At 33.5% G+C, this 26,318-nt stretch overlaps 3 protein-coding genes across 3 annotated transcripts in view; 1 reads left to right on the top strand and 2 right to left on the bottom strand.

Annotated features, from left to right (window-relative positions):
- The first annotated feature begins 1,171 nt into the window (after positions 1-1,171).
- LOC134270977 (golgin subfamily A member 6-like protein 22) lies at positions 1,172-5,952 on the top strand. The gene is made up of 14 exons (XM_062753242.1): positions 1,172-1,446; positions 1,716-1,763; positions 2,280-2,351; positions 2,564-2,647; positions 2,955-3,038; positions 3,197-3,280; positions 3,528-3,611; positions 3,895-3,978; positions 4,128-4,211; positions 4,507-4,569; positions 4,871-4,942; positions 5,088-5,198; positions 5,502-5,588; positions 5,754-5,952. Exons 1-14 carry the CDS (start codon positions 1,306-1,308, stop codon positions 5,820-5,822), a joined length of 1,167 nt encoding a protein of 388 aa, XP_062609226.1. The 5' UTR covers positions 1,172-1,305; the 3' UTR covers positions 5,823-5,952.
- Positions 5,953-9,923: 3,971 nt separating this feature from the next.
- LOC134270972 (uncharacterized) lies at positions 9,924-11,572 on the bottom strand. Its single transcript, XM_062753238.1, has one exon. The coding sequence runs from the start codon at positions 11,565-11,567 to the stop codon at positions 9,924-9,926; it is 1,644 nt and encodes a 547-aa protein (XP_062609222.1). The 5' UTR covers positions 11,568-11,572.
- A 13,118-nt stretch (positions 11,573-24,690) lies between these two features.
- LOC134270971 (zinc finger FYVE domain-containing protein 26-like) overlaps positions 24,691-26,318 on the bottom strand; it is a 29,960-nt gene continuing 28,332 nt past the window's right edge. The window contains exons 42-43 of the mRNA XM_062753237.1: positions 25,847-25,897; positions 24,691-25,592 (exon numbers count right to left, since the gene is read on the bottom strand). Of these exons, the coding sequence (XP_062609221.1) occupies positions 25,425-25,592; positions 25,847-25,897 (219 nt within the window). The 3' untranslated portion in view covers positions 24,691-25,424. The remainder of the gene's footprint in view (positions 25,593-25,846; positions 25,898-26,318) is intronic.

The following is a 26,318-nucleotide window of genomic DNA, read 5'->3' as shown; positions in this document are numbered from 1 at the left end:
TTTTTATCAACTTTGAAGGTTAGTTCCTAATTTCAAAGTAGCAAATAATACATTTTATATTCAGAATGCAAATTTAAAAAAATTAGTCAAATATACGACGGAAAACAACTAAGGAACATTGATTTATAAATGCGATTTTTTTTCCGGAAAATTGTTATTTTCTATGGGTCAAATCTTTTGATGTAACGAATGCATCCTTTATTCAAATGTTGCGCTTTATATTTTCTGCAGCTTTAACTTAAAATCAAATGGATTCACATGGCCTATAGGAACAGAAGGGAGGATATCAATTATTATTATTTTTATTTAATTGCCGATACATAGTGTACTATAGAAAACAACTGTAGTTACCTTTGCTCTAGCTCTGTTACAACGCACTTTGGAAAATGTGGCACTTTGAAATTTTTTTTCAAAGTACATTAAATTTGGGACAAAATTAACACACTTTGAAAAAATAAAATTTCTTTTCAAAGTGCGTTAATATCGATCTTGTTAACGCACTTTGAAGAAAATGTGTATTGCTTGGTTAATATTCTTGCAATTCTAAGGTATGATAGATAATTGAACCTGTTTGATGTTAACTCTTCGGTGATCAACTCACTGGTCCCTTCAGGATTTGAGAGTGAGCGATTTTGATATTTGTTGACCTTTTCTTTTCTTACCTTTTTTTTTTTATTGGCTTGTCTCTAGGAAATTTTAGTATTTGATAGTGGCCCAAACTGAAAATATTTGATTTTTTTGCCCCCCCCCCCCCCTACACTTAAAAAAAATGCTTCGTCCCTGAGTTTTTAGGTCAGAGGCCATTTGACGATTACTTCATTATGACGTCACAGTAGTGGTTTGTTTGCGAAAACCTTTGATACAGGCAAAGAAACAGTAAGTAAATTCTTTGCTAATATGTTAAGAATACTACATATTATTTGACGTATGTTATGTGATATAGAATGAAAAGAACATTTATCTTGTAAGTTATAACTTAATATATCAGAATTATTCTAATTTGATAACTGTAAAGCCAAAGAACATTGAGCCAAAGCTCACCAAAGATAAAAACTCCCTTTTTATACACAGTAAGCTTAAAACCAACTGACCATACGTGACATGATAATTAAGAAAAGCTTTTAATCTACTAAAAGTAACATTAAGTGTTCTGTTTTTCCCTTACGAAATCAGAGTAATTTCTAAAATATTCAGATACATTGTTACGTCAAGCTGGAGGTCTTTAGCGATGACCTATGACGTCATAATAGAGTTTTGTTTACACAAAAGTAGTGAAGATCAGAGTAAGTCTCTGCTGTGAATTTTATGTACAAGAAGAATAACTTTGTTCTCCAGGAAGAAACCTCAGGTGAAAATATGAAAAGAGAAGAACGTATCGAGAAAATTTTGACTGCGTTGGCCTGTCGGTCCACAGGAATTCCTGAAGACATGCTACCTATACCTCAAGTAAGGCCAATAAGGAACAACTAAAAGATATACCCCCCTTTTGATTTGAAAATTAAAACACCGAAAAATGAAAATAAATGCCCAAAAATATACAGATTCTTGCGTTCTATCAATGTTACTTTTTTTGAAATGTTCTTTTAATAATCCATCCAAGCAATTGTAGAATAACTTGATATTGTTCACTAAAGCATGTTACATTGAAAATACATCAGTAATGTTAGTTATAACAATTTCAAAAGAAGTAATCAATGTATTTATCTTTTTTACAGAACTACGAGGAGATCCTGGACTTTGGAGAAGATCCAGTCTCAGACTACGTAAGTAGTTTACTTTTGAAATTAAAATACACGTACAATAAATCGTATTGTTATAAAAAAAAAAATACCAGGAGACTGGAGGTGATCGACATTGTGACTTTGGCAATGAAAATCACCGTAAACTGATCAGTACTAATGTGTTCCTGCATTATAATTCTGTACATGTTCGTTTTCAATCAATAACAAATGTATTCAAAATAGCAGGCCTGTAGAACGCGGGGGGGGGGGGGGGGGGGGGGTCTTCCCACTCAGTTACTTTTGCTGTCGTTTGCTAGAATGTACATTTGTATTTTGATGTTATCCCCCTTTTAGGTACTGTAAGATGGAACATTGACAAATTCCTGCATTAGGATTGACGTGTTAAGACTCATAATTTTTACCGTCTTTTATTTTTGGGGCGGGGGGAGGTCCACTTCAATTCCCCTTTTAAAAGTTAAACCCCTTTCCACTATTGCCACGAGCCTTTACTCACTCAGATTTGTAAACGTAACATTGCTATGTATTAATATTTTTCAGAAATCCAAACTAGAAATACTAAAATTTGAGCGTAATTGGAGTGACCTGGTAGAAGAGGAGGAATTGCGACAGGTAAAATACGATTAAATTTTGTTTTTTTAATTAAAATGAAATCTGGAAAAAGATGGTTCACCTTCAGATATAATAACATCATAGCATGATATTAAATTTTGTATACCAGGATAAGGGTTTACTATATATAATTTAATTGATCTCATTTCGTTTTTAAATTATTATTGTAATATCTTACACTTTTCAATACGGTTTCCTTTTTTCCAATCTAGAGAAATGCCTTAACAGTAATTTTCGAAAAAGAAAGGATTCGACCGCAGACAAAGATCTTGCAAGAAATGCTACAGGAATTGAAGGTACAACTAGTAGAAATTATGATGCTACAACTTCAAAACTTTAGATTGAATTTTGATTATATATATATATATATATATATTGTTGTTTTGAAAAAAAACGTGTTGTTTAAAAAAAAACATGTCTAGTATTTAATTTTTTTTTCAAGATTGTTTTTTCCTCTTAAGCATTCCCTCTGTTATTTTAATGTTGTATAAAAAGCTAAGTAATTAATATTTACCTCAAAAAAAAAAAAAGAAAAGAAAGCCATTACAATGTACAAAGGATAAAAATATTTTATAGCTACCTTGTGTTCTGTTTGTTGTTTAGAGAGAAGTGTCCAACAAAGCAGAGACAGCGTTGAAGAAAGAAAAACTAAAGAGAAGATGGGCAGAAATACACCAAGAGATGATGGTATTGATTTTCTACAAGCATTATCTATACTTTCCAAATTTATCTATTTAATGGTTCATTCTTTAATATATGCAAAGGCTGAATATTTGGCTTTTAGAAAACATTTCAGAAATACATGAAATATGTATTGTTTTGCAAACACTAATTATATTTTTCAGGGAGTGATATCTGATAAAATGAAAATGGATCAACAACTTAAACTAGAAAAAAGAAGACAGAGGTCAATGGACTTGGAACTAAAGGTAAGTTATCACCTAATTTTATATTTTGTCTATATCATGTTTTGTAATTGTTAAGTTATTAATTTAACAACATTAAAATTAGAAAAAGAAGGAGAGAGAGAGAGAAAGAGAGAGAGAAGGGGGTACAGGAAATATGGACTTTATTTACAAAGAGTTGTTGATTTTTTTTCATGCATATTTATTGTAATGTAGGAAGTTAATGTTTTTAGAAGAGTTGAATTTGATAAAATGAAATATTTTGGTACAGATAGTCTGGTCCTTGATGACAGTAAAAAGAGAAATCCAACAACTGAGAGTTGAACTAACAAGGGACATGTTGATGGGGCTGAAGGTATGTATTGATTCACAGCTTAAAATGGAGAAATCCATGTTGAATATTAATATTTGAATTAATGTCAGGTTGTTCTTTTCAACTGTCAAATGTAATGAGATTTACAAGAGAAAAAAAAACAATTAACTTGAAAATTAAGGCTCAGTTAGATTTTTAAAATTTATCTTTATTTTATTATTAAGATCAAAATCAAATTGTTTTTTTTAAACTTTATTTGAAGTGTGGACTGCTTATTTATAAGTCAACTTATAACAATGTACAAATGATAAAAATATTTTTTTAGAAAGAGGTGTCCAACAGAGTTGAAAAAGCATTGACAAAAGAAGAACTGAAAGTGAAATGGACATCAATTCACCAAGAGATGATGGTATATTTTCTTTTTTACAAGCATAATCTACCTAATTAATGGTTTATTCTTTGATATCTTGAAGGATGAATTCTTGCCTTTTAGATAACATTGAAATACAATACATGTATGTCCTTTTTTATTATGCAAATGTTGTCATATTTTTACAGGGAGTGGTATCAGATAAAATAATGATTCAACAAGAAATGGATCTAGTGAAAAAGAAAAAGAGGTCATTGCACTTAGAACTACTGGTAAGTTATTGCCTAATTAATATTTCAGTAATTTCTTGTTTTATAATGTATTGAAATCATTATTATATTAAAATTAAAAGCAAACTAAGAGAGGGTGTGGGGGAGGGAGGAAGAACACAGAAGATGTAACCTCTGTTAACTAAGATTTTTTTGGTCAAACACCTTTCATGTGTTTGTTTGATTGGGGGGGGGGGGGGGACTTTAGTTCTTGGAGGGGTTACCTTTTTTTAGTTTAGGTTTTTTTTTAATTTTCAAAAGTTGAATTTCCATAAACATAAATGTATTTTTGTTACAGACAGTGATACGCATGATGAATATAAGAAAAGAAATCGAAGAACTTAGAGAATCCATGAGGAACGTATGTATTTAATCACAGCTTGAAATGTAGAAATTCATGTTAAATGTTTGAACTAAAGTCTGGATGTACTTTCCAACTATCAAATGTAATGAGATTTACATGAAGAAAAAAGTCTAATAGGAGTGAAAATTTCAGTATTTTTAATTCGTTATTACATGTAAGATTTTCAACCTTATTTCTAATTTTTTTTGAGATATGGACTGCATGCTTATTAATAACAGGTTTATTCTTTCAAATGTTTTAATGCAAGTGTTTGAATATCTGAATGCACATGCTAAGTTATTATTTTTTGTTGTTTTAGAAAGCCGAAGATGCCAGAACAGAAAAACACAATGAAAGAGAATTAGAAGTGATGAAATCAAATGAGAAAGATGTAAGTAATATTTTTTTTTAAATTGATCCTATTTTACACATCTCATTGCATTAATTTACACATAACACATGTCATATTTTTTTAAAGAATTTTGATTTGTGTTATTGTGTGTAATGTTACTTAAGTCAGATTCTTTGTGTTACAGAACACCTGCAATCAGGACAATCTGGAAACACCAGAATCTGGTGAAATTGAGACTTTCATCCCAAGGGAATTGTTTCTTTTTAACATTGAAACTTTCAAAATGGATTCAAAGGTAAGAAATTGGCAGTGTATGACTTTAAATTGTTCTATTAAATATATACATTGAAAAGTATTTTTTTCCTTTAAAATTCTTTTGCTTTAATCATTTATAACTTTCAATCTCAGAAAATCAAATTATTATTAAATCCTTACAGATTTTTTGAAAGACGTGGAAATTTAAAACTCATGAAAATGGAAAATCACATACTTAATTTTTCTTCTTGATGAAAAAATAAGTGGGATTTCATTATATGGATTTTTTAAAAATATATTTGAAATAAAAAGTTTTTACAATATTATTTTGTCCTCATTTCAGCATGTTGATGAAGGTGCACAGGAATGTAGCGGTACATGTAGTAATTCTGAGAGTGAAATGATTGAGTGCACGCCCACTGCAGATGAGGTATGCAAAAAGAAAATATTTATATGTGTATTCTGAATACATGTATTACAATTCTTTCCCATTATTTAAATTATTTTGTGACTTAAGTTTAAAAAAAGTATGTGTAGTTTAAATCATCCTATGAGAGTTTTATCGATAACTTAGTTACCTTTTTTTCTTTTACAGAGGTCCAATGTGCCAAAAAAGAAAACTCTGAAATCCAAGATCCAGAAATTCTTCCGACTGAGATCATAAATAGAGACTGGGACATTAGCAAATTAATGGATATCAACTTTAACATGAATGAAATATTTCATGAAAATTTGTCATACAAACTGTTTATCTTGCATTTAAACCATTAATTAAACTAACAAATTACATGAAAATTTTTGTTTTTCTTTTATACAGTTCATGAATGCTACAAATTTATCAGATTTTGGTTAAGTGCAGGTAACACTCAACTTTTCCAGAAAACCATTTACAGAAGAGGACATGCTTATAAGATTTTGATGTCATTATGTCCGTTACATGTATCTTGTATCTTCAAGAATTTTAAAGAGAATCAAATACTTCAACAAAATTTGAGTTATTTTATCAAATTCAAATCTACACTACCTGAGGATGCTTCTATATAAATATGACCACTCAAGGCTTTGCTGTACTTGAGAACGTGATTTTTAAAGATTTTTCATAGGTATTCCGATGTAAAAATTGATCCCCAATTGTGGCCCCACCCTCACCCCTGGGCTCATGATTTGAACAAACTAGAATCTGCATTACCTGAGGATGTTACTACATTGGTTTCATCTTTCCTGACCATGTGGTTTTTGAGAAGAAGATTTTTTAAACATGCCACTAAATTTTCACTTCTTAACTACCTCCCCTTGAAAGAGGACGTTGACATGGCCCTTTATTTGAAGAAACTTGAATCTCCTTCACCCAAGAATGCTTTGTGGCAAGTTTGGTTGAAATTGGCCCAGTGGTTCTGGAGGAGAAGTCGAAAAAGTGAAAAGTTTACAGACGGATTGACTACAGACAAATTGTGATCAGAAAATCTCACTTGAGCTTTCAACTCAGGTGAGCTAGAAACTGAATGTTAAACAGGGAACAAAAAAAAAAAAAGAAAGCAACAAATGCCTATACATGAAGGCCAAAATAAAAGAGAATTTGAGCTGTGTAATTTTATGAATTTATTGTATTTTCATAAAATAGTAGTATAACTGATAATATTTAATGAAACATTTGTCATTATTTCTCAAAATTAAACATCAATTTAAACAGCACCAATTCAGCAGCTGTACATTGGTGTCATGTCATGTTAAATTAACAACCAAAGTGATGAAAAAATAGAACATGTATGTATATATCACAGTTGTTAGACTTATCACATAACAATAAAAATAAGTTATTCCCTAATCCCTAGACTGATTTACAAACAAGAAAAATAAATGAATCTTGCGATTAATTTGTTGGTTACCAAGCAGAATAAGATGGGTAATCTTTTTAATTCATATCATGCATAAAACTTTTCTTAAAGCAACATATTAATTAAAATGTACTTCTGTTTTCAACATCTGAAAAAGATTGAAAATTTTTCAATTTAAAAAAATAACTGCCTGTTATTTTATTTCCCAATTTATGTTGAAAAGATAAAATAGTATAGTAGGTAAAAAAAAATATTTATTCTAAGTCTAACATTTAAACATTCCAGAAATAATTTCCAATACAAAAAACATCAAATAACATTGAAATACATAAATATACTTTGGCATAAATAGGGGCAGACTCAGCTTCTCATAGTTTTAATCAGTTAAAAACCCTATCCCCAAAACAGCGGAACCAGTCCCAAGAGCCGGAAGAAAGGTACAGATATATGTACCAGTCAACTCGGTGAAACTGGTGTGCTTTGAGATTGAGGTTCAACTTCCAAGACAAAAAACTCAACTCGGTGTAGCAGCATAGGAGACCAGTCATGGTTGACCGACAAGATCCGGAAGAGCACGTAGTACTCAACTCGGTGTGGTAGACTGAAAGATGGACTGGTTCCAGGCTACAAGAGCCGGAAGAAATGAAGAGATGATCTATCGTCAATGCTTATAAACTCGGTGTAGCCTCTCTATGAATTTAGTGAGATATTCTCTCAGCATGCCGAAATGAAAGCCACTTCATAGTTAGGTAACAAGAGCCGGAATATAAGCTATTTAAAACAAGTTACCTGATTTTTTGGGGGTTTAAAATATAATAATTTCTATATATGATCAAAAATTATTAAATGATGGCCAAAAACAAAGGCTGAGTCTACCCAATTTGGGAATGAAAATATACATGTATAAGCATTTTACATGAATTCAAAATGAAAATATGGAGATGTGGTGGGGTGGTGGCGGTTAGACTTCTGTTTACAATCCACTCTGCCACTGAATCTAGTTTATAAATAACAGCCAATCAGAATCGTTGAACAAATTAAATGTAAATATCAGAACCGAACCTGGTAGATGTTAAAGTTACGGTATTCTTTTCAACATAAACCTAGCTTATTCTCATAAGCCTTAATTTATGTTGAAAAGATAAAATAGTATAGTAGGTAAAAATATTTATTCTAAGTCTAACATTTAAACATTCCAGAAATAATTTCCAATACAAAAAACATCAAATAACATTGAAATACATAAATATACTTTGGCATAAATAGGGGCAGACTCAGCTTCTCATAGTTTTAATCAGTTAAAAACCCTATCCCCAAAACAGCGGAACCAGTCCCAAGAGCCGGAAGAAAGGTACAGATATATGTACCAGTCAACTCGGTGAAACTGGTGTGCTTTGAGATTGAGGTTCAACTTCCAAGACAAAAAACTCAACTCGGTGTAGCAGCATAGGAGACCAGTCATGGTTGACCGACAAGATCCGGAAGAGCACGTAGTACTCAACTCGGTGTGGTAGACTGAAAGATGGACTGGTTCCAGGCTACAAGAGCCGGAAGAGAATGTCTGGAAGATGATCTATCGTCAATGCTTATAAACTCGGTGTAGCCTCTCTATGAATTTAGTGAGATATTCTCTCAGCATGCCGAAATGAAAGCCACTTCATAGTTAGGTAACAAGAGCCGGAATATAAGCTATTTAAAACAAGTTACCTGATTTTTTGGGGGTTTAAAATATAATAATTTCTATATATGATCAAAAATTATTAAATGATGGCCAAAACTCAGGTGAATGGTGTTGCAATCGAAATGAAGCTGAGTGCCCCCAAAAATGCAATATTAATAATACTGAATAGATATGATATACATGTTCATCCTTATAAAACAGAAAAGTCTTAATGCTGAAAAAACGAAAATTGTATGCAATTATCTGACAAAGGTCAACTAAACCTAAAACTGAAATAAGTGTCAGGTGACAAGGTATTAAATGGTTGTCATCGACTTTTGTGCCTCTCGTAAAACAGCTTCTGGTGTTCTAATGTATCTACAGTAAGCATCAGAAGACCATCTACCTAACACCTTAATTAAATGGTCTTCCATATGGACAGCAGCTGCAGTGGTTGCTGCCCCTATCCTGAATGAGTGTCCATTATATACATCTGCATTACATCCAATACATTTAAGAGCATGCTTAAGTTCAGAAATAAATTCAGTTCTTGTTAAAGCATTTCCATCGCTATTTACAAATAATGGTTGCTTGGCTGAAAAGGGCAAGGAACAGCGTGCTTTTAAATATTTACAACATATTGAAAATGGACATATAATGTTGCTCGTTGGGAACAGTTTAATTGTAATTCCTTTTCTAAAAGGATCAGTTTTTGAGATCTTAAGATTTAACAAGACACAACTTTCTAGAACACTGAGGTCACTAACACATAAGTTTGTTGTGGGGTCAAAAGAATCCTTAATGGTAAATTCCCCACACCTTAAAAAACCAAAAAATGCTATAGTACAAACAGTTTCTAACATAAGATTTCTAAAACTTTCTGTTCTACGAAAATATACACAAACTTTTTTCAGTATGTCAAAAGTTATAGGATGTCTTAGCTTACAAGATGGTAACTGCATTCGCTTGACACCATTTAACAATGCTTTAAGTCGAGACAGATTGGTAACATCTGGGTAAGCAATGTTGCTTTCAAGACATATAAATTTAATACCACACAAATACAGCTTAATGGTTGAAAAGCTTAGCTTAAGCCTACTAACACAGTGAGCTACAAAGTATATCAAATAGTCTTCAGTCACTGGGATGTCCGATGTATATGCACTAGAAATGGCACATGACATCAATAAAAATTGAACGTACATATGGAACGCAGACCTATAAGTGGATCTTGTGCTTGGTGCTACGGCATTTGTCCATAATTGTTGAACTACGTCTTCGAGCTCCACAAAACATCTTTGGGTGGTGGTACTTTGGTTGCATGCTCCTGGGCACTGGGTACCAGACTGCGAAACTTCGAAATCTGTAAACGTGATAAAGCATCTGCTATAGTATTTTGTTTACCAGGAACATGAATTGAAGAGAATACAAAATTATGTTGAGCAGACACAAGAGTTAATCGTCTCATTAACGGCATAATATGCACAGATTTTGATCTTCCCTTATTTAAGATTGCTACCGTTGCCGAATTGTCACACATAAATACTATTCTTTGTTTCTTCCACATATGACCCCAGAGAATGGAAGCTACAACAATGGGATATAACTCAAAGAAAGCAATTGATAATTCTGTATCACTATCACATAATTGTTTAACTTCATCTGTCCAAGGCTCGGAGAACCAGTTTCCTTTAAAGAACCCTCCATATCCTACCGTTGCAGAAGCATCTGTAAAAAGGTTTAGTTCCTCTGATGTAATCTGAGACATACTATAAAATAGATTAATGCCATTCCAATTGCTTAAGAAACTCAGCCACATTTGCATGTCTTCCCTACATTGTTCGTTTATTTTCACATAATGATGCAGTTGTTTAACAGTGGTGGATAGGGTGATAAGATGGGAAACAAACGATCTTCCTGGGAGGATGACACGGCTGGCGAAGTTCAAATGGCCAAGTAGCTGCAGAAGTTCTCTCTTCGTGCAAGATTTGCGTGACTGAAATTTGTGAAGGAATCCTGTTATTCTTTGGAGTTTCTCGTTTGGGAGTCTGGCTTCCATTAACTGTGAGTCTAAAATGATGCCTAAATACTCTAAGCATGTGGTAGGTCCTTCGGTTTTATGCAGTGCCATTGGTATATTGAGAGTTTGAAAGATATGATACAACAAATTCATGTTAGTTTCACCGTCATTTTCAGGATGTTCGAAAGTGATGAAATCATCTAATAGATGTAGAATATATTTGATTCCATAATTGTTATGCGCTATCCAGCACACTGCTTGGGAAAGATTGTCGAATATCCTTGGACTTGATCTGCAACCAAATGATAATTTTGTATAGTAATAATATTGTGATCTCCATTTGAAACAAAACATATGCCACTGTTTGGGTAGAACCGGGACAAGTTTAAAGGCATCAGAAATGTCTGTTTTGCACATAGTGGTCCCACGTCCTAGAGTCTGGATAATTCGTACAGCGTCATCTATCTTAACATAAGACAGAGAACAGTTTTCTTTATCTATCATCGAATTGACACTGGCATGATGCTCGTTATCATGAGGGGATGATAAGTCCATGATAAGCCTTGGTTTCCCTGAATATTTCCCAACTGCCACGCCTATTGGGCTTACTCTGTATTTTGGGAATGGAAGTGACTCTAGTGGACCTACCACGAAACCTTTTTCTACTTCTGTCTTCACTAATTTATCTACTATTTCTGGCTGATTTCTAGCTGACAGAAGATTTCTACATTCTAAGGTTTCTGAATCAGCATCTGCATTAGAAATCATAGTATCGAAGCCATAAGTAAAACCATCACACAAATATTTCGCAAAGTCTTTGTCAGGATGATGGAAAAGTTCATGTGCTAAAACTTCTATGTTAACAGGCGTTGTTAGGAGATCATCTGTCATCATTGTCCTGTTGTCTAGTCACTTTTTCCCAACCTTATTTTGGACTCTGGAAACATTCTTACATAATGAGGATCCATGGTCCTTAGAATGACATGTTGTGCACAGATGTTCAAACTGGCAATTTTGTCTTTTGCATTTGTTTTCGTTAAAGTTATTACACACTTCCTTCCCATCTATTATGGTCCTTGGTCGTCCATATCTGTCCATTGATGATGACTTTGAGTTTTGTGACGGAGATGAAGTAATCACTGGAATTCTACTTTCAGATATTTTTGGACAGAAAGCAGACATGTGTAAAGTTGATGAACATGTATTACAGGTATTGGCTTGAGCATTCCCCATCACCATCATCATAAGGTTCAAGTCTTTAACTGACCAATCCACCTTAACATTATGGTCTCTTAGGGCTGTGGCTGCTCTGGCAGAAAACTGGCAATGGTAATCATAGAACTTTTGACCATAAACGTTATGAATATCCACTATGTTTGCCTCGTACCTGTCCAGTTCAACTTGTCTCTCAGGGTACTTTTGACACATGACTCTCTTGTATCGTCCGAATGCAGTGATAAATTCGGCTATAGTCAATTGTTTATGGAGTCGAGGATCCTCATATTTCAACAAGTTTATTGTGATATTCTTCGTCTTCTCTGTCTCATATTTGGGTATTAGCAATTCTGCTAAATTCACGTCTTTCCCCTCCCATATCTTCTTTCTGAGTTTATCCCCAACAATATCTAAATGCGTTAGGTTTTCAGAGGGGACACCAAATTCTGTCTGTGGTAATCTATACCCACCTGTATTCTGAGTTGCTGGGACAGTCTGGCTCCTCATGGCCGCATACGCCGTGTCCAGTGAATTTCCCGTGTCATTGTTGCTATTCCCTGTATTTCCCGTCTTATCTGCCATCAGTCGGAGCACTGTCTGTTGTAAACCCATGACGGTTTGCTGCATTGAGTTCATAGTATTCAGCATGCTGCTGATTACTTGATTATTTACACTGGCGGCCATGTTGGAATTGTTACGCAAGGATTCCGAGCCCGAATTTATATGCGTTTGAGCAGGTTGGACGGTCTGGTCATAAACCTCGGTATGCGTCGATGTTCCGATATTAGAAGTTACTTCTGTCTGTGACACAATTGGTGCTTCTGTCGAGGAATTAGGAACTTCATCATGGTGACTATTTTGGGACGAGTCATTTTCCCGCCGTTCTCTCACCGCGGGGTTTCTGTTTACGTTTTCCAAATAGAGTTTTCTAAGCGTCGCCTTTCCAATATTAGCTGGGACGCGAATACTTAATTTTAGAAGTTCTTCTTGAAACTGTGTAGTTGTCCAATTGTTTACGTTTGTAGCGTCCCATCGACTTGACATATTTTGAAGTGGACGTTGGCGAGTGCGAGGTCTTGGATTACCATCCGCCATTGTGAGATAACTGTCTAGATATGGCAAGAAATTGGTACTGCGTTTTTAGGTGATACTTTTGTACCCTAGGGTACACCCTTATTAAATGTATGGAGAACAGGTTACAAAAAGGGTACACTATTTATTCCTACTGAAAACGAAAGTAGATGCTTCCCAGTGGAAGGAAGACTGTAACATCTATATAAGTAAAATTAAAAATAATGTAGCCGATGCTCAGGGTACAGTGGGTACAAAGGGTACACATGGGTACAGCAGGTTACAACACTATAAGAAATGGATACAAGGGTTAAGAAGGCTGAAATTTTCTAAGTTAAAATTAAAAATAATGGAGCTGATGCTCAGGGTACAGTGGGTACAAAGGGTACACATGGGTACAGCAGGTTACAACACTATAAGAAATGGATACAAGGGTTTAAAAGGCTGAAATTTTCTAAGTTAAAATTAAAAATAATGGAGCCGATGCTCAGGGTACAGTGGGTACAAAGGGTACACATGGGTACAGCAGGTTACAACACTGTAAGAAATGGATACAAGGGTTTAGAAGGCAGAAATTTTCTAAGTTAAAATTAAAAATAATGAAGCGGATGCTCAGGGTACAGTGGGTACAAAGGGTACACATGGGTACAGCAGGTTACAACACTATAAGAAATGGATACAAAGGTTTAGAAGGCAGAAATTTTCTAAGTTAAAATTAAAAATAATGGAGCCGATGCTCAGGGTACAGTGGGTACAAAGGGTACACATGGGTACAGCAGGTTACAACACTATAAGAAATGGATACAAAGGTTTAGAAGGCAGAAATTTTCTAAGTTAAAATTAAAAATAATGAAGCGGATGCTCAGGGTACAGTGGGTACAAAGGGTACACATGGGTACAGCAGGTTACAACACTGTAAGAAATGGATACAAGGGTTTAGAAGGCTGAAATTTTCTAAGTTAAAATTAAAAATAATGTAGCCGATGCTCAGGGTACAGTGGGTACAAAGGGTACACATGGTTACAGCAGGTTACAACACTGTAAGAAATGGATACAAGGGTTTAGAAGGCAGAAATTTTCTAAGTTAAAATTAAAAATAATAAGGCGGATGCTCAGAGTACAGTGGGTACAAAGGGTACACATGGGTACAGCAGGTTACAACACTGTAAGAAATGGATTCAAGGGTTTAGAAGGCTGAAATTTTCTAAGTTAAAATTAAAAATAATGTAGCGGATGCTCAGGGTACAGTGGGTACAAAGGGTACACATGGGTACAGCAGGTTACAACACTGTAAGAAATGGATACAAGGGTTTAGAAGGCTGAAATTTTCTAAGTTAAAATTAAAAATAATGGAGCCGATGCTCAGGGTACAGTGGGTACAAAGGGTACACATGGGTACAGCAGGTTACAACACTATAAGAAATGGATACAAAGGTTTAGAAGGCAGAAATTTTCTAAGTTAAAATTAAAAATAATGGAGCCGATGCTCAGGGTACAGTGGGTACAAAGGGTACACATGGGTACAGCAGGTTACAACACTATAAGAAATGGATACAAAGGTTTAGAAGGCAGAAATTTTCTAAGTTAAAATTAAAAATAATGAAGCGGATGCTCAGGGTACAGTGGGTACAAAGGGTACACATGGGTACAGCAGGTTACAACACTGTAAGAAATGGATACAAGGGTTTAGAAGGCTGAAATTTTCTAAGTTAAAATTAAAAATAATGTAGCCGATGCTCAGGGTACAGTGGGTACAAAGGGTACACATGGGTACAGCAGGTTACAACACTGTAAGAAATGGATACAAGGGTTTAGAAGGCAGAAATTTTCTAAGTTAAAATTAAAAATAATAAGGCGGATGCTCAGAGTACAGTGGGTACAAAGGGTACACATGGGTACAGCAGGTTACAACACTATAAGAAATGGATTCAAGGGTTTAGAAGGCTGAAATTTTCTAAGTTAAAATAAAAAATAATGGAGCGGATGCTCAGGGTACAGTGGGTACAAAGGGTACACATGGGTACAGCAGGTTACAACACTGTAAGAAATGGATACAAGGGTTTAGAAGGCTGAAATTTTCTAAGTTAAAATTAAAAATAATGGAGCCGATGCTCAGGGTACAGTGGGTACAAAGGGTACACAAGGGTACAGCAGGTTACAACACTATAAGAAATAGATACAAGGATTTAGAAGGCTAAAATTTTCTAAGTTAAAATTAAAAATAATGAAGCGGATGCTCAGGGTACAGTGGGTACACATGGGTACAGCAGGTTACAACACTGTAAGAAATGGATACAAGGGTTTAGAAGGCTGAAATTTTCTAAGTTAAAATTTAAAATAATGTAGCCGATGCTCAGGGTACAGTGGGTACAAAGGGTACACATGGGTACAGCAGGTTACAACAATATAAGAAATAGATACAAGGATTTAGAAGGCTAAAATTTTCTAAGTTAAAATTTAAAATAATGTAGCGGATGCTCAGGGTACAGTGGGTACAAAGGGTACACATGGGTACAGCAGGTTACAACACTATAAGAAATGGATACAAAGGTTTAGAAGGCAGAAATTTTCTAAGTTAAAATTAAAAATAATGGAGCCGATGCTCAGGGTACAGTGGGTACAAAGGGTACACATGGGTACAGCAGGTTACAACTCTATAAGAAACAGATACAAGGGTTTAGAAGGCAGAAATTTTCCTGCATTGAGCAAGGTTTAAATTTAGTCAAACATCTGTTTTTGTCTTGGTGCACGAGCAAAATCCTTTGGTGCAGGGGGTTTGAAGTTAGGGAGGAATGACAGAAAATAACTTAAACAAATTATTATTTTATTGAAGCTTTTTTGGAAAAATAACGTGTTTGAGTTACTAAGGCTGGGAAGAAGTAGGTCATAGCAAAGAGAAGTAATTCATTGAGACTCATTTGAGTTATTTTTGAAAATAAATTGTTCAAGTTATGCCCCTGACTGATAATGTGACTGATACTTTAAGGTCTACTAGGCCGATGTAGACCCATATCTTGGGGCATCGCTCACACTACAGATTACCTCCAATTACCACTACGTCTATGGCCACCGGCAGGGAAATGTGAATATGATTTTGGAAACCCGTGTCAAAAAAGCCGTGCCGTATACCATATACGGCGTCACAGGATCTGTGAATTTGTTTAGATCTAGGTCATGGCCTTTAGAAAATCCCCAGATGTAACTGTGGATGACAAAATAATGACTGAAACCAAACTAACCTCCCACTGCTTTACATTAATGGTTAGTTTTAGAATTTTGATAGGGAAAATCTTCTTCTCAAGAACTAGTGGGCAAGGAAAGCTGAAACTGCATCCTGGGGTAGTGAAAGTTAAAAATCTTACATGAATATGTCCATTTACTTTCTGTTAAAGATTTACTTTATCAGTTACAATCCATGCTCAGTTTTAAATTAAGATTTTAATGATAATGTGCAATATTCAATTGTAATTTAATCTAGTAGCTAAGTTTGCACAATCTGAGAAAGAATTTAGTTAAAATAAAACTTTCACTAAAACAGTGATGTCACAAAATATAAACTATAAAGGATTAGTGAAAGTCATTCAAATTAACCTAAACTATTTCATCATGTTCATTGTCAACATTGCAATACAGGAAGATCATGAAAATTGAAAAATTGACTTATTTATTCTAGATTACACTTACTGCATTTAGTTCAAAAGTGATGAAATTATCCCAGACTGACATATATACAATTCCATGCAACTTAAACATCTATTAGTTTAATATTCTTTAACTAGAGTAAAAAAGACACATTCTTTGCTCATGACCATGAATCCCTCCAATTTCATATTCAAATAAAGGAAGTTATGATTGAGCATGCTCAGTAAAAAGCCGTGAGATATATAAATAAATAGTTTTAAGCAAAACCCGCCAGAGTTAAAAACCCTCTACCTGGGACACGGATTCTGTGCCTCCACATGGGTTTCTGTGAGTAAGGATTCCTCACTTTCAGACACAGAAGCTGTGTCCGTGTCTTGGACATGCAGAACCCGTGCGTCTTTTTAAAATCCCGTGCGGATTCCGTGTCTTAGCCAAGCCCAAGCCGTGCCTATTCCGCCTCGAACTTTTGTACAGGAAGTTTTGAAGAGGCTGGTTTTTTTTGCCATTTTAGCTCAGCTGAGCTGAAAGCCATTAAAAAATCATATTCTCAAGAACCAATGGGTCAGAAAAGCTGAAACTTATGTGGAAGCATCCTGGGGTAGTGTAGATTCTAAATTGTTCAAATCTAGACCCCTTAGGGTGGGGCCATAGCGAGTTGTATAACATTACATTGCAAAAACCTAAAAGCTTCTTGAGATATGAATTAAATTACTTCAAATTGCCATGAAAATTAAGTGATCAGAAATTTATACCCACATAATGTATAAATTGATAATCTTGACCTTGCAATTGATGTTTTCAACCAAAATAAGAAGTCTCCTTATATTAGACCAAAAGAGTTATGGTATGGGATCGGGGGATTATCCCCACTTTCAAAGGACTTGAACAGAAGTATGTTTTAACTTTGCGAAGTTTGCTGCTAGAACTAAGCATTCACAGACACACCCTTTCAAAACTTCTTCCCTTTCGGGCACATGACATTTGTATTTTTTTTAGGGATGGCAATTTGTAACCGGTTAACCGATTACTCAGTCGGAACGATTGCAATCGGTTAGAAAATCTGTAATCGGTTACTCGGAAAAAAATAAAATTTATGCAATTTTGAACCAAATTTTGATAGAAATTCATTTTTGAAAAAAAAAACTTTGGACAAATGTTGATAATTCTGCGTTTTCAGAAGCTGACTTGGATGTTATTATCGTTCTCCGGATTGATATTATAAGGTAATTAGCCATTGTGTGTTTGAAGCGATAATTATGTTATATTTACAGTACTTTCTTTCGTTTGTAAGGAATTTATTGTACAGAGAGGCATGGCAGTCGAGTCGCGCAGCGACGAGACAGCCACGCCTCTCTGTATAATAAATTACTTACAAACGAAAGAAAGTGTTTGTAAATGTCTTGTGTCATGGTCATTTGCATAGTCACTCCCTATATAAACTGCATATTTACGTCATAGGCCTAGGTCCATCGTAGACGGTTCAAACAAATCAGAAAGTACGAAGGAGATGGTTGCATTGGAAAGTCAAGCGATGTTAAACGAGTGTGCAATTGTAGTTGATAGACTAATTGAAGCTGTATGAACATTTCAAAAAACCATAAGGTACTGGAAACCTGGATCCGTCCGCAAAATGATCCGCTTCATTACTGTTACTAAGGATATGGTTGCATGTCCGGATGAATTCCGAATGAAGTACCGTAGCCACAGGTGTCAAAATTATGGAATGCATTGTGAAAAAGTCTGAATGCATAGATTAGTTGTATATTATACGAACATGTATCAGTATGCATGTAACTCAAGGAACCCAGGAAACAGTTACTTCTAAGAAAATCATCGAACTGCGCGTGTTTTCAATATCGTCAATTTAAAATTATCTGTTTTCATTTGAATATACATGTTTTTCGTGAAATTCTGTGTATTGTTTTTATTTTTTGTTTAAAGCAGTTAACTAATGAGTTTACATGTATTTCTCTTGAAAATGGTTTTCACGTAATTCAGGGATGGGTCGATTACATTAAAAAGTAATTAATCAAATTATAATTACTTTGACTTTCTCTTCAATTAAATTACAGGCTTTATAAATCATGTAATTAATTGCTTTATTACTACTTTACAAAAAATGAAATTAATTAATTACAGTCAAGTACAATTACTTTTTTGTTCAATTACCCCATCCCTGTCACGTTTGCATTTATAGAGTGAAGGTTGGGGGGGGGGGGGGTAGATTCTGTGAGATTTCTCTTGTTTCCTCTCGATATTGTGTATAAGCTTGCAGAAATTAAGAAATATATAAATTCAAAAACCATCGAAGTCTGTCGGAAGTTATTGTACGGTAAATTGGAAGTTATTGTACGGCTAAGCTCCGCCCCCTGGAAGTTATAGTACGTTGGAATTCAGCCAAAGGTTTTCTATCTGATTTACAGTATGGCCAACATCAAAAGAAAAAGTACCGCACCATGACACAAATACTGTTAAGACACCGCAAGTCGTAACCTGACTGTCCTGTATTTCTTTAATGATGATTAAATCACCGTCGAGAACTGAGATTTAGTATGTTTTTTTTTACAGTCATCTATCGAATAAATTGCTAAACAAACTTTGTAAATCAAGTGATGAATACTAAGTATTAATTATGGTGACAACACAACTGGTGACAACTGGGAAAATATCAAATGAATGATTTAATTCTCAGACATGATTTTTGCTTTTCTTAATTTTTCCCTATTCTTTTTAAAAAGTCAAGTACAATTACAGTATTATATATGTAGACTTTATCAGTCTTTTTGTGTATACAATAGATCTACATACTATGTACATCAAGAAAATGCGTATTTTGATACGGTTAACCAGTTAATCTGTCGGAACGTCTTGCAGTTAACCGATTAGCAATTGTGTATTCGATTAATTGCCATTCCTAATTCTTTTTAAACATTGTTCCACCTTTATACGTTTACTTTATTTTGCACTTTATATGGTATCGATCCCAGTTATTGTTTTTTTACTGTACTTTTCTACTTGTCAATTATTGAATGAAATTTAAAAATTATTCCTTCATATCGAACACGTGAGAACAATTAAAAAAAGGCTTTGCCAAGGACTGCTCCAAGTTAGTTGCTGATCTGCTGTGTAAAAAGCTTTCTCACATATATGAAATAAGAATGTCATGCCAGAAAAAATCCCAAATTCGCGACTACAGATATGAAAATGCTAAAAGGAGAAGTTAAAAAAGGAAATTTTTTAACATCTCATGCACAGCTATACATTGTTTTAAGCGGAGAGCATAACTGGTTGTAATCTCATGACCGTGGAGGAGCACGGGGGGGGGGGGGGGGGGGCTTAATAATAATGTTTTGTTTGTGTCCCCTCAATAATAACGTCCTAGAGGAAATTAGATGCAACCACGCATCTATATAAATAACACTAACAAGTGTTTCCATTTATCTAAAATATCATTTTTCAAATTCTATTTTAAAGGTACTTAGACACAGATATGAAGTTATTATTTTCTCTATATTATTATGACTTATATATTTTAATAGCATTTCACACAAAAATTAATTAAAAATCTTATTTCATTTAAAAGATATTAAAATTTCAAATTTTTTGGCAGGTTTGATTGACACATCCTTACTAGTAGTTCATTGAATTTTCTCTCCCCAAACACATTCTCTCTTTCCATAAGAAATTTTGTATATGCAGTCGCAATATTTAGTTTCTTCCTAAGTCATCGATTTACCTTTCCTAAAGTTACGACATAACTTAGGAATATCTTAAGATAAGACAAGGTTAGTGAAACAGATAAGTAATGACATAGGAAAAAGTTCCTTCCTAAGATATAACTTAGTCCTAAGTAGGCTTTGTGAAACAGGCCCCTGGCATTTTCATCATGATTTCAAAAGCATGCACACAGTGCCTGAACAATTATAGTAGAAATACAGTGGGGATTGTAAATTTAGGTTTGCACCAATCCAATATGGGAATTTTGTTTATTATACCCCCCGCTTGAAAATAGTATAGTAAATCGGTATTTCAGTCCCATCCGTCTGTTACGCTTTGGGGTACCCATCTCTTATCCTTTTTAACTCCTCTCATACCACTGAAGGAAATTTAGTGAAACTTTCTCAGAATCTTTATTACATATTGCCATTGTGCACCTCCTATTTTACTTTTTGATCTGACACATATTTTGGATTTTCCAGAGGAAAACATGGACACAGCCATTTTATTCATATGGGGGGGGGGTATCATTTAGTGAGCTCATTGCTCACAGTACCTCTAGTTTTTTAGCAGTTTTTATTCATTTCTTTCTCAGTATTATGAAACCTAGCTAAAATATTTAAATTCTAAAACATAATCTTATCTGAGGTTGATTGAATATCTTAATAAAAAAATAATTTTCCTATATTTCTCTCTATGTTTTGTTTGGCTATATTTATAAGTTCTTGTTTCCTGTCGCAAAGAAAAAAGTGGAGAAGGAGACATGGAGTCACTGATATAAATATCTAATATTGTATAAATAAAGTTCTAACAATATAAACCCATCAAATCCCACCAAAATTTAATTAAGTGTTCATAGTCTTAAAAAAATTGGATATTTTTTCCACTTTTTTTGTGTTATTAATAACTTAAATTTAATTCTTATGTTTGTAAACTATCATTATTGGTGGACATATAATTATGTACAATACTGATATGCGTATCACATGAACATCGCTCGCTCTTGTTTTTTTTTTTGTTTTTTTTAACATGTTCTGACTTGAGGAAGAATGCCACACCATTTTATATGAATATATTTTTTTGTAAAACTTAATTGTAATAAAATGTTACTTACATGCCATAGGTGCTTGATGTTTTAAACTTATTAATTTTTATACAAATATTCCAGTTACTTTGTATAATACATAGTGGATTTTTTATTTATGAAAAATAGGCTTAAAACAAAGTGCCAGTGTTACATGCTGTAGTAAGGAAGGGGGTCACATACTTTATAAATTTAACAAATGAATCAATATATTTTTTTCTATTTTCTTATTCAAAACCTTTATTCCAAGGGGGGGGGATTGTGAAAAATATGTACATGCAATGTAGACCAAAATCTGGTTCAAAGTAATTGTGAACCCTATCTCCTCCAAACAAGTTTACCTCATTGCAAATTGAAAGACCCCTTCTACTTTTCACACCTTTCCTGGACATGACAAAAGAACTGTATATTTCTTGTATATTCTATGCGAATTGGAAGGTTTTACAGTTTGACACCTGGCCAGGAGAACAATAAACATGTGACTTCATAGGTATGTGTATACCAGGTGGATTATCACCTGATCTTCCTCAGATTCTACCTTAGATCTGATTTATACAGTACACATACAACAGCATTTCAGTTGACCCCCACCCCTCCACAACATATTTCATTAATTTTCTTTTTTGCACAACTGCCTCTATATGTCATCATTTGCTTTAAATATAAAATTAGCTCATATCCTAAAGTAATCCCCAAAAAGTAGATGAACTTTATTTATAAAAGTAATCTTATTTGTTAACTTTAATTTTTTCTTTTTAATTAAATTAATATTTATTGTCAAAATTTCTGTTTACCAAAAATTATGCAGTATTTATTATGATCACATGATATACATGTAATCATGATCTAAGACTACTTGTATAAAAATAATTAACAAATCAGAGGCAGCAGCTAGGCCAGAGGCATATGCCTTTAAATTCAAAATACTTGTAAATTTCTCTTCTTTCCTTCTATTTTCTACTTAATAATCATATTCTCTTCTTTTTATGATACCTATGTAAATTGGCAGAAGAATAAAATGCATGCCATATATAAAAACTAACACCTAAGTTCACCTGCTCGTTACATATAGCTGCAAGACTGCAGCTCTAATAAGAAAAATTGGGATGGAAAACCTAGAGCTACAGTGCCATCTATTGAAAAAAAAAAAACGTTTACAAGTCTGTTATTTCTCTATTTCTTTCTCTGTTTACATGCATTTAAACTAGCTGCCACCTAAAAATTTCACTGGCTTTTCCTAGCATACTTGATTTTGCAACTTTATAATTCCACTGCAAAACATTTCCCAAACCCAATGTTTACATACCTTCTGAGCCTTAAATTTAGATTATCAAAATTTTCACAGATTTATATGCATGTTTTACCAGGGTTCATGTATACATATACTGCCATATTTTAGAGCTACATTGAAAGAACATATAAATGTCCTATGCCAAACCTGATCTAGAATTTAGTTTAATTTAAGAAAAAAAAGAAAAGAAAAATAATTTCCTCTAATCCAAAGTACTCGATCAATTCAGGAGACTTAAAAAAAAATCAGGTCGGTGGATCCGTAAACCAAGAAATAAAAAAAATGTCACCTTATATATGATCAATCAGAAATTTTGAATCAAGTCAAAAAGTTTTATCAAGATTTATATTCTAATACAGATTATAAACTGATTGATATTGATTTAGAAGAAATTATTAACTCAACTGAAATTCAAAAATTAGATAAAATCACTTCCTTGATTAAGAAAAAGATATTGAAGAAAATGAAGTTTTACAAGTTTTAAAAAATATGAAGAATGATAAATCTCCTGGAAATGATATGGTAAAGCTTAATTTACAACTGAATTTTTTTAAATTTTTCTGGAGTGATCTTTAAGTCTACATACATTATGCGAGCTACAAATTGTATATTGTCAAAAAAAAAGAAATTCCTATTTCACAAAGACTATAGGGATAATTTCATGTATACCCAATGGGAATAAACCCAAACAATTTTTGAACAATTGGAGACCATAACTCTACTAAATTACAGAATAAAATATACTCTGGATCTTTTGATTTCAGACACTCACACTGAATTCCTAAAAGGAAGATATTTGGGTGAAAACACCAGATTTATTTATGATTTAATGGCATACACAGAAGCTAAAAATATACAAGGATTGTTGGTTTTAATCGATTTTGAAAAAGCTTTTGATTCAATTTCATTGTTCATGGTCTTTTATTTATAAAGTATTGAACTATGTTAATTTAGGAAATAATATAATAAATTAATTGGATAAAAATTCTTAATACAAATTTTAAAGCATCTGAGTTTTGCAATGCAGATTTTTATCAGATAAGTGACATATATTATATTCATGGTGATGGTAAAAATCTCAAATCTACCAGCCCATATGATACTTGATAGCAGGGACCTAGCTACCCATGGTATATACTTTTGTTAAAAAAAGGTATTAAATGATCTGTTCAAAGTACTAGTACTATTTACAAATATATTAATAAAGTTTAGCTAAACTTGTTTAGAAATTACTAGTATATAACTTTAATTTACTAATCAAAATTGAATTGGATAAGATAAATACAGTGTATATGGTAATTTAAATTAGTCTGGCCTGAAATGGAAGTAAATGATCACCCAATCCTACATGATCACAATGATTTGATCAGTTTGTGTATAGTACACACCATCAGGTACTGTTAGTAGAGTTTGTGTTTGTCAGACAGAGTGGGGGTACAGGTAAATCATTTGCGATAGGTATACAGTATCAGGTGTGTCATGCAATGCTCAAGTCTGGAATATAATTATCAGTGTAGCTAATTATAACTTCAAGAATCCGGACTATTATAATCATAATTAAAGGTAAGAAGCTGACTTATACCCTCTTAAATACTTACATGAGTGTGGTTGTTTTTTGTAATGTAGACCTTTGAAGCCATTAGGTCATGATCATGCTAATATGAATCGAACACTTTAAGTTATGAAAATGTCAATTGTTGTGATTTTGTAGGTATATAGTTTCCTCCGTACCCTGTTTAAATTCTAAAATCAAATAGTTTTAGGATAAAAGTAGAAAAGGTGTTATTACTGTTAATTATGTTAATAAGTAACCACTGTACCCATTGTAACCCGGCTACATTGACAGTCCTTCAAAAATTTTCTACTTTCATTTTCCAATGGTTTTGTACTGTACCCTAATTGTAACCTTATTGGTAAAGGATAAATAGAAGTGTACCCTAGGGTACAAAAGTATCACCTAAAAACACAGTACCAATTTCTTGCCATATATGTAACTGTCTCTGGATTCCAAACGATTACGGTTTATAAATCACGAAAACATACAAAATCTGTATTAAAATTGTTCACACATCTCACATATTTCTGTACACGCAATGTGCAGTCACAATTAGAATTTAAGACCGTGGAAAACGGGCAATAAAATATTAGACTTCTGTTTACAATCCACTCTGCCACTGAATCTAGTTTATAAATAACAGCCAATCAGAATCGTTGAACAAATTAAATGTAAATATCAGAACCGAACCTGGTAGATGTTAAAGTTACGGTATTCTTTTCAACATAAACCTAGCTTATTCTCATAAGCCTTAATTAAAATGCTTTTACACAGGAATTCCACAATAATTCTTAATGCCCTCACTTTCAAGATGGTTTATTTGTACATGACTGTATAGTATTACACATATGATTTACAAAGCATATTACCTGGTACTATACCATTTACATGTAGATCTTAGTGCAATGGACCAACACACTTTCTTGTTTGAAAAAAAAACCTAGTTATCCTGACTTTCAATACGTACAAGGTACATGTACATTTCATTAAATCCACTTTTGTCTATTTTCAGACCCTTTAAAACTTGAACATTGCACATCAGTAATTTTATTCTCATGATTATCGATCATATATCATTTAAGGTTAAGCATGTAACAATCAATTACAATGATTATGTGCATCTCATTTTGTTGTTTTGTCCAATAAAACTTAAGACTTAAACAGTAAGTAACACACTCATTGTTTTCCTTTCTGCTGCAGCCACTTTGTACAGATGTTTTTGACTGCTGTTTGGCCCATTCTCTGTGCGGCTCCGGCAATTCTCTGGACATCGTCCACTCGGTCTGTCTTCACCGCCATCAAGTAAGCGGACCGTAGCTTACCACACAGAATGTAGGCATTGATCTAAATACAATAATGATTTCACTGAAGAAATATTTTTAAATATAATATTTGTACATGCACATTTTTTTTTATGGTAAGAAACAACTGTGTGTTTTATTATATAACAATAAAATTTACAGATACAAGTACCCCGTTATATCTAAGACACGTAAAAGTGAAACATCGAGCATGTTAAAAAAAAAATGCTAAAATACAATCTGTTCCACTACTATAAATCTGCTACATTACTGAACAAGAACATAAAATGATCTTACTTTATTAGAATCCTTTTTCAGCAACTTGATCAGATTTTCAGCTTCTTTTGCCTGCAAAAAGTAATGTATTGTTAACTTCTTGTCTCATTTTTTAAAATAATAGTTACTAACACTGAATCATATTATATTCACTCAGAACTGAATTTTATCCAAAACACTTGAGGAGCATAACTTAGAAACATCAAATATAGGCCATAGGAAGGGGGGACCAAATATTCAGAAGAAAAACAAGAGGCCCATGGGCCACATCGCTCACCTGAGCACTGTGGCTATGAAAAAGTAAGAATTTTCATATACATTTCTATGTAAAACTTTGGTTGGGCATTGTGGCCCCGCCCTAACCCCGGGGGTCATGATTTGAACAAACTTGAATCTACACTACCTGAGGATGCTTCCATATAAGTATGATCAATTATGGCTTTGTTATTCTTGAGAAGATTTTTAAAGAATTTTCTTACATATTTCAATGTAA

The sequence above is a fragment of the Saccostrea cucullata genome, unplaced genomic scaffold, assembly GCF_032062105.1.
Source record: "Saccostrea cucullata isolate Sc308-1 unplaced genomic scaffold, CSIRO_AGI_Scuc_v1 ctg1567, whole genome shotgun sequence".
NCBI classification, from domain to species: domain Eukaryota; kingdom Metazoa; phylum Mollusca; class Bivalvia; order Ostreida; family Ostreidae; genus Saccostrea; species Saccostrea cuccullata.
Note: the sequence above shows the minus strand (reverse complement) of the source record. Positions and strands in the feature narration are given on the sequence as shown.

Coding starts and splice junctions, on each gene's coding strand:
- LOC134270977 (XM_062753242.1), top strand. CDS start 1,306: ATGTACAAGAAGAATAACTTTGTTCTCCAGGAAGAAACCTCAGGTGAA. Junction 1,764..2,279: donor AAGATCCAGTCTCAGACTAC/GTAAGTAGTTTA, acceptor AATATTTTTCAG/AAATCCAAACTAGAAATACT. Junction 2,352..2,563: donor AAGAGGAGGAATTGCGACAG/GTAAAATACGAT, acceptor TTTCCAATCTAG/AGAAATGCCTTAACAGTAAT.
- LOC134270972 (XM_062753238.1), bottom strand. CDS start 11,567: ATGATGACAGATGATCTCCTAACAACGCCTGTTAACATAGAAGTTTTA.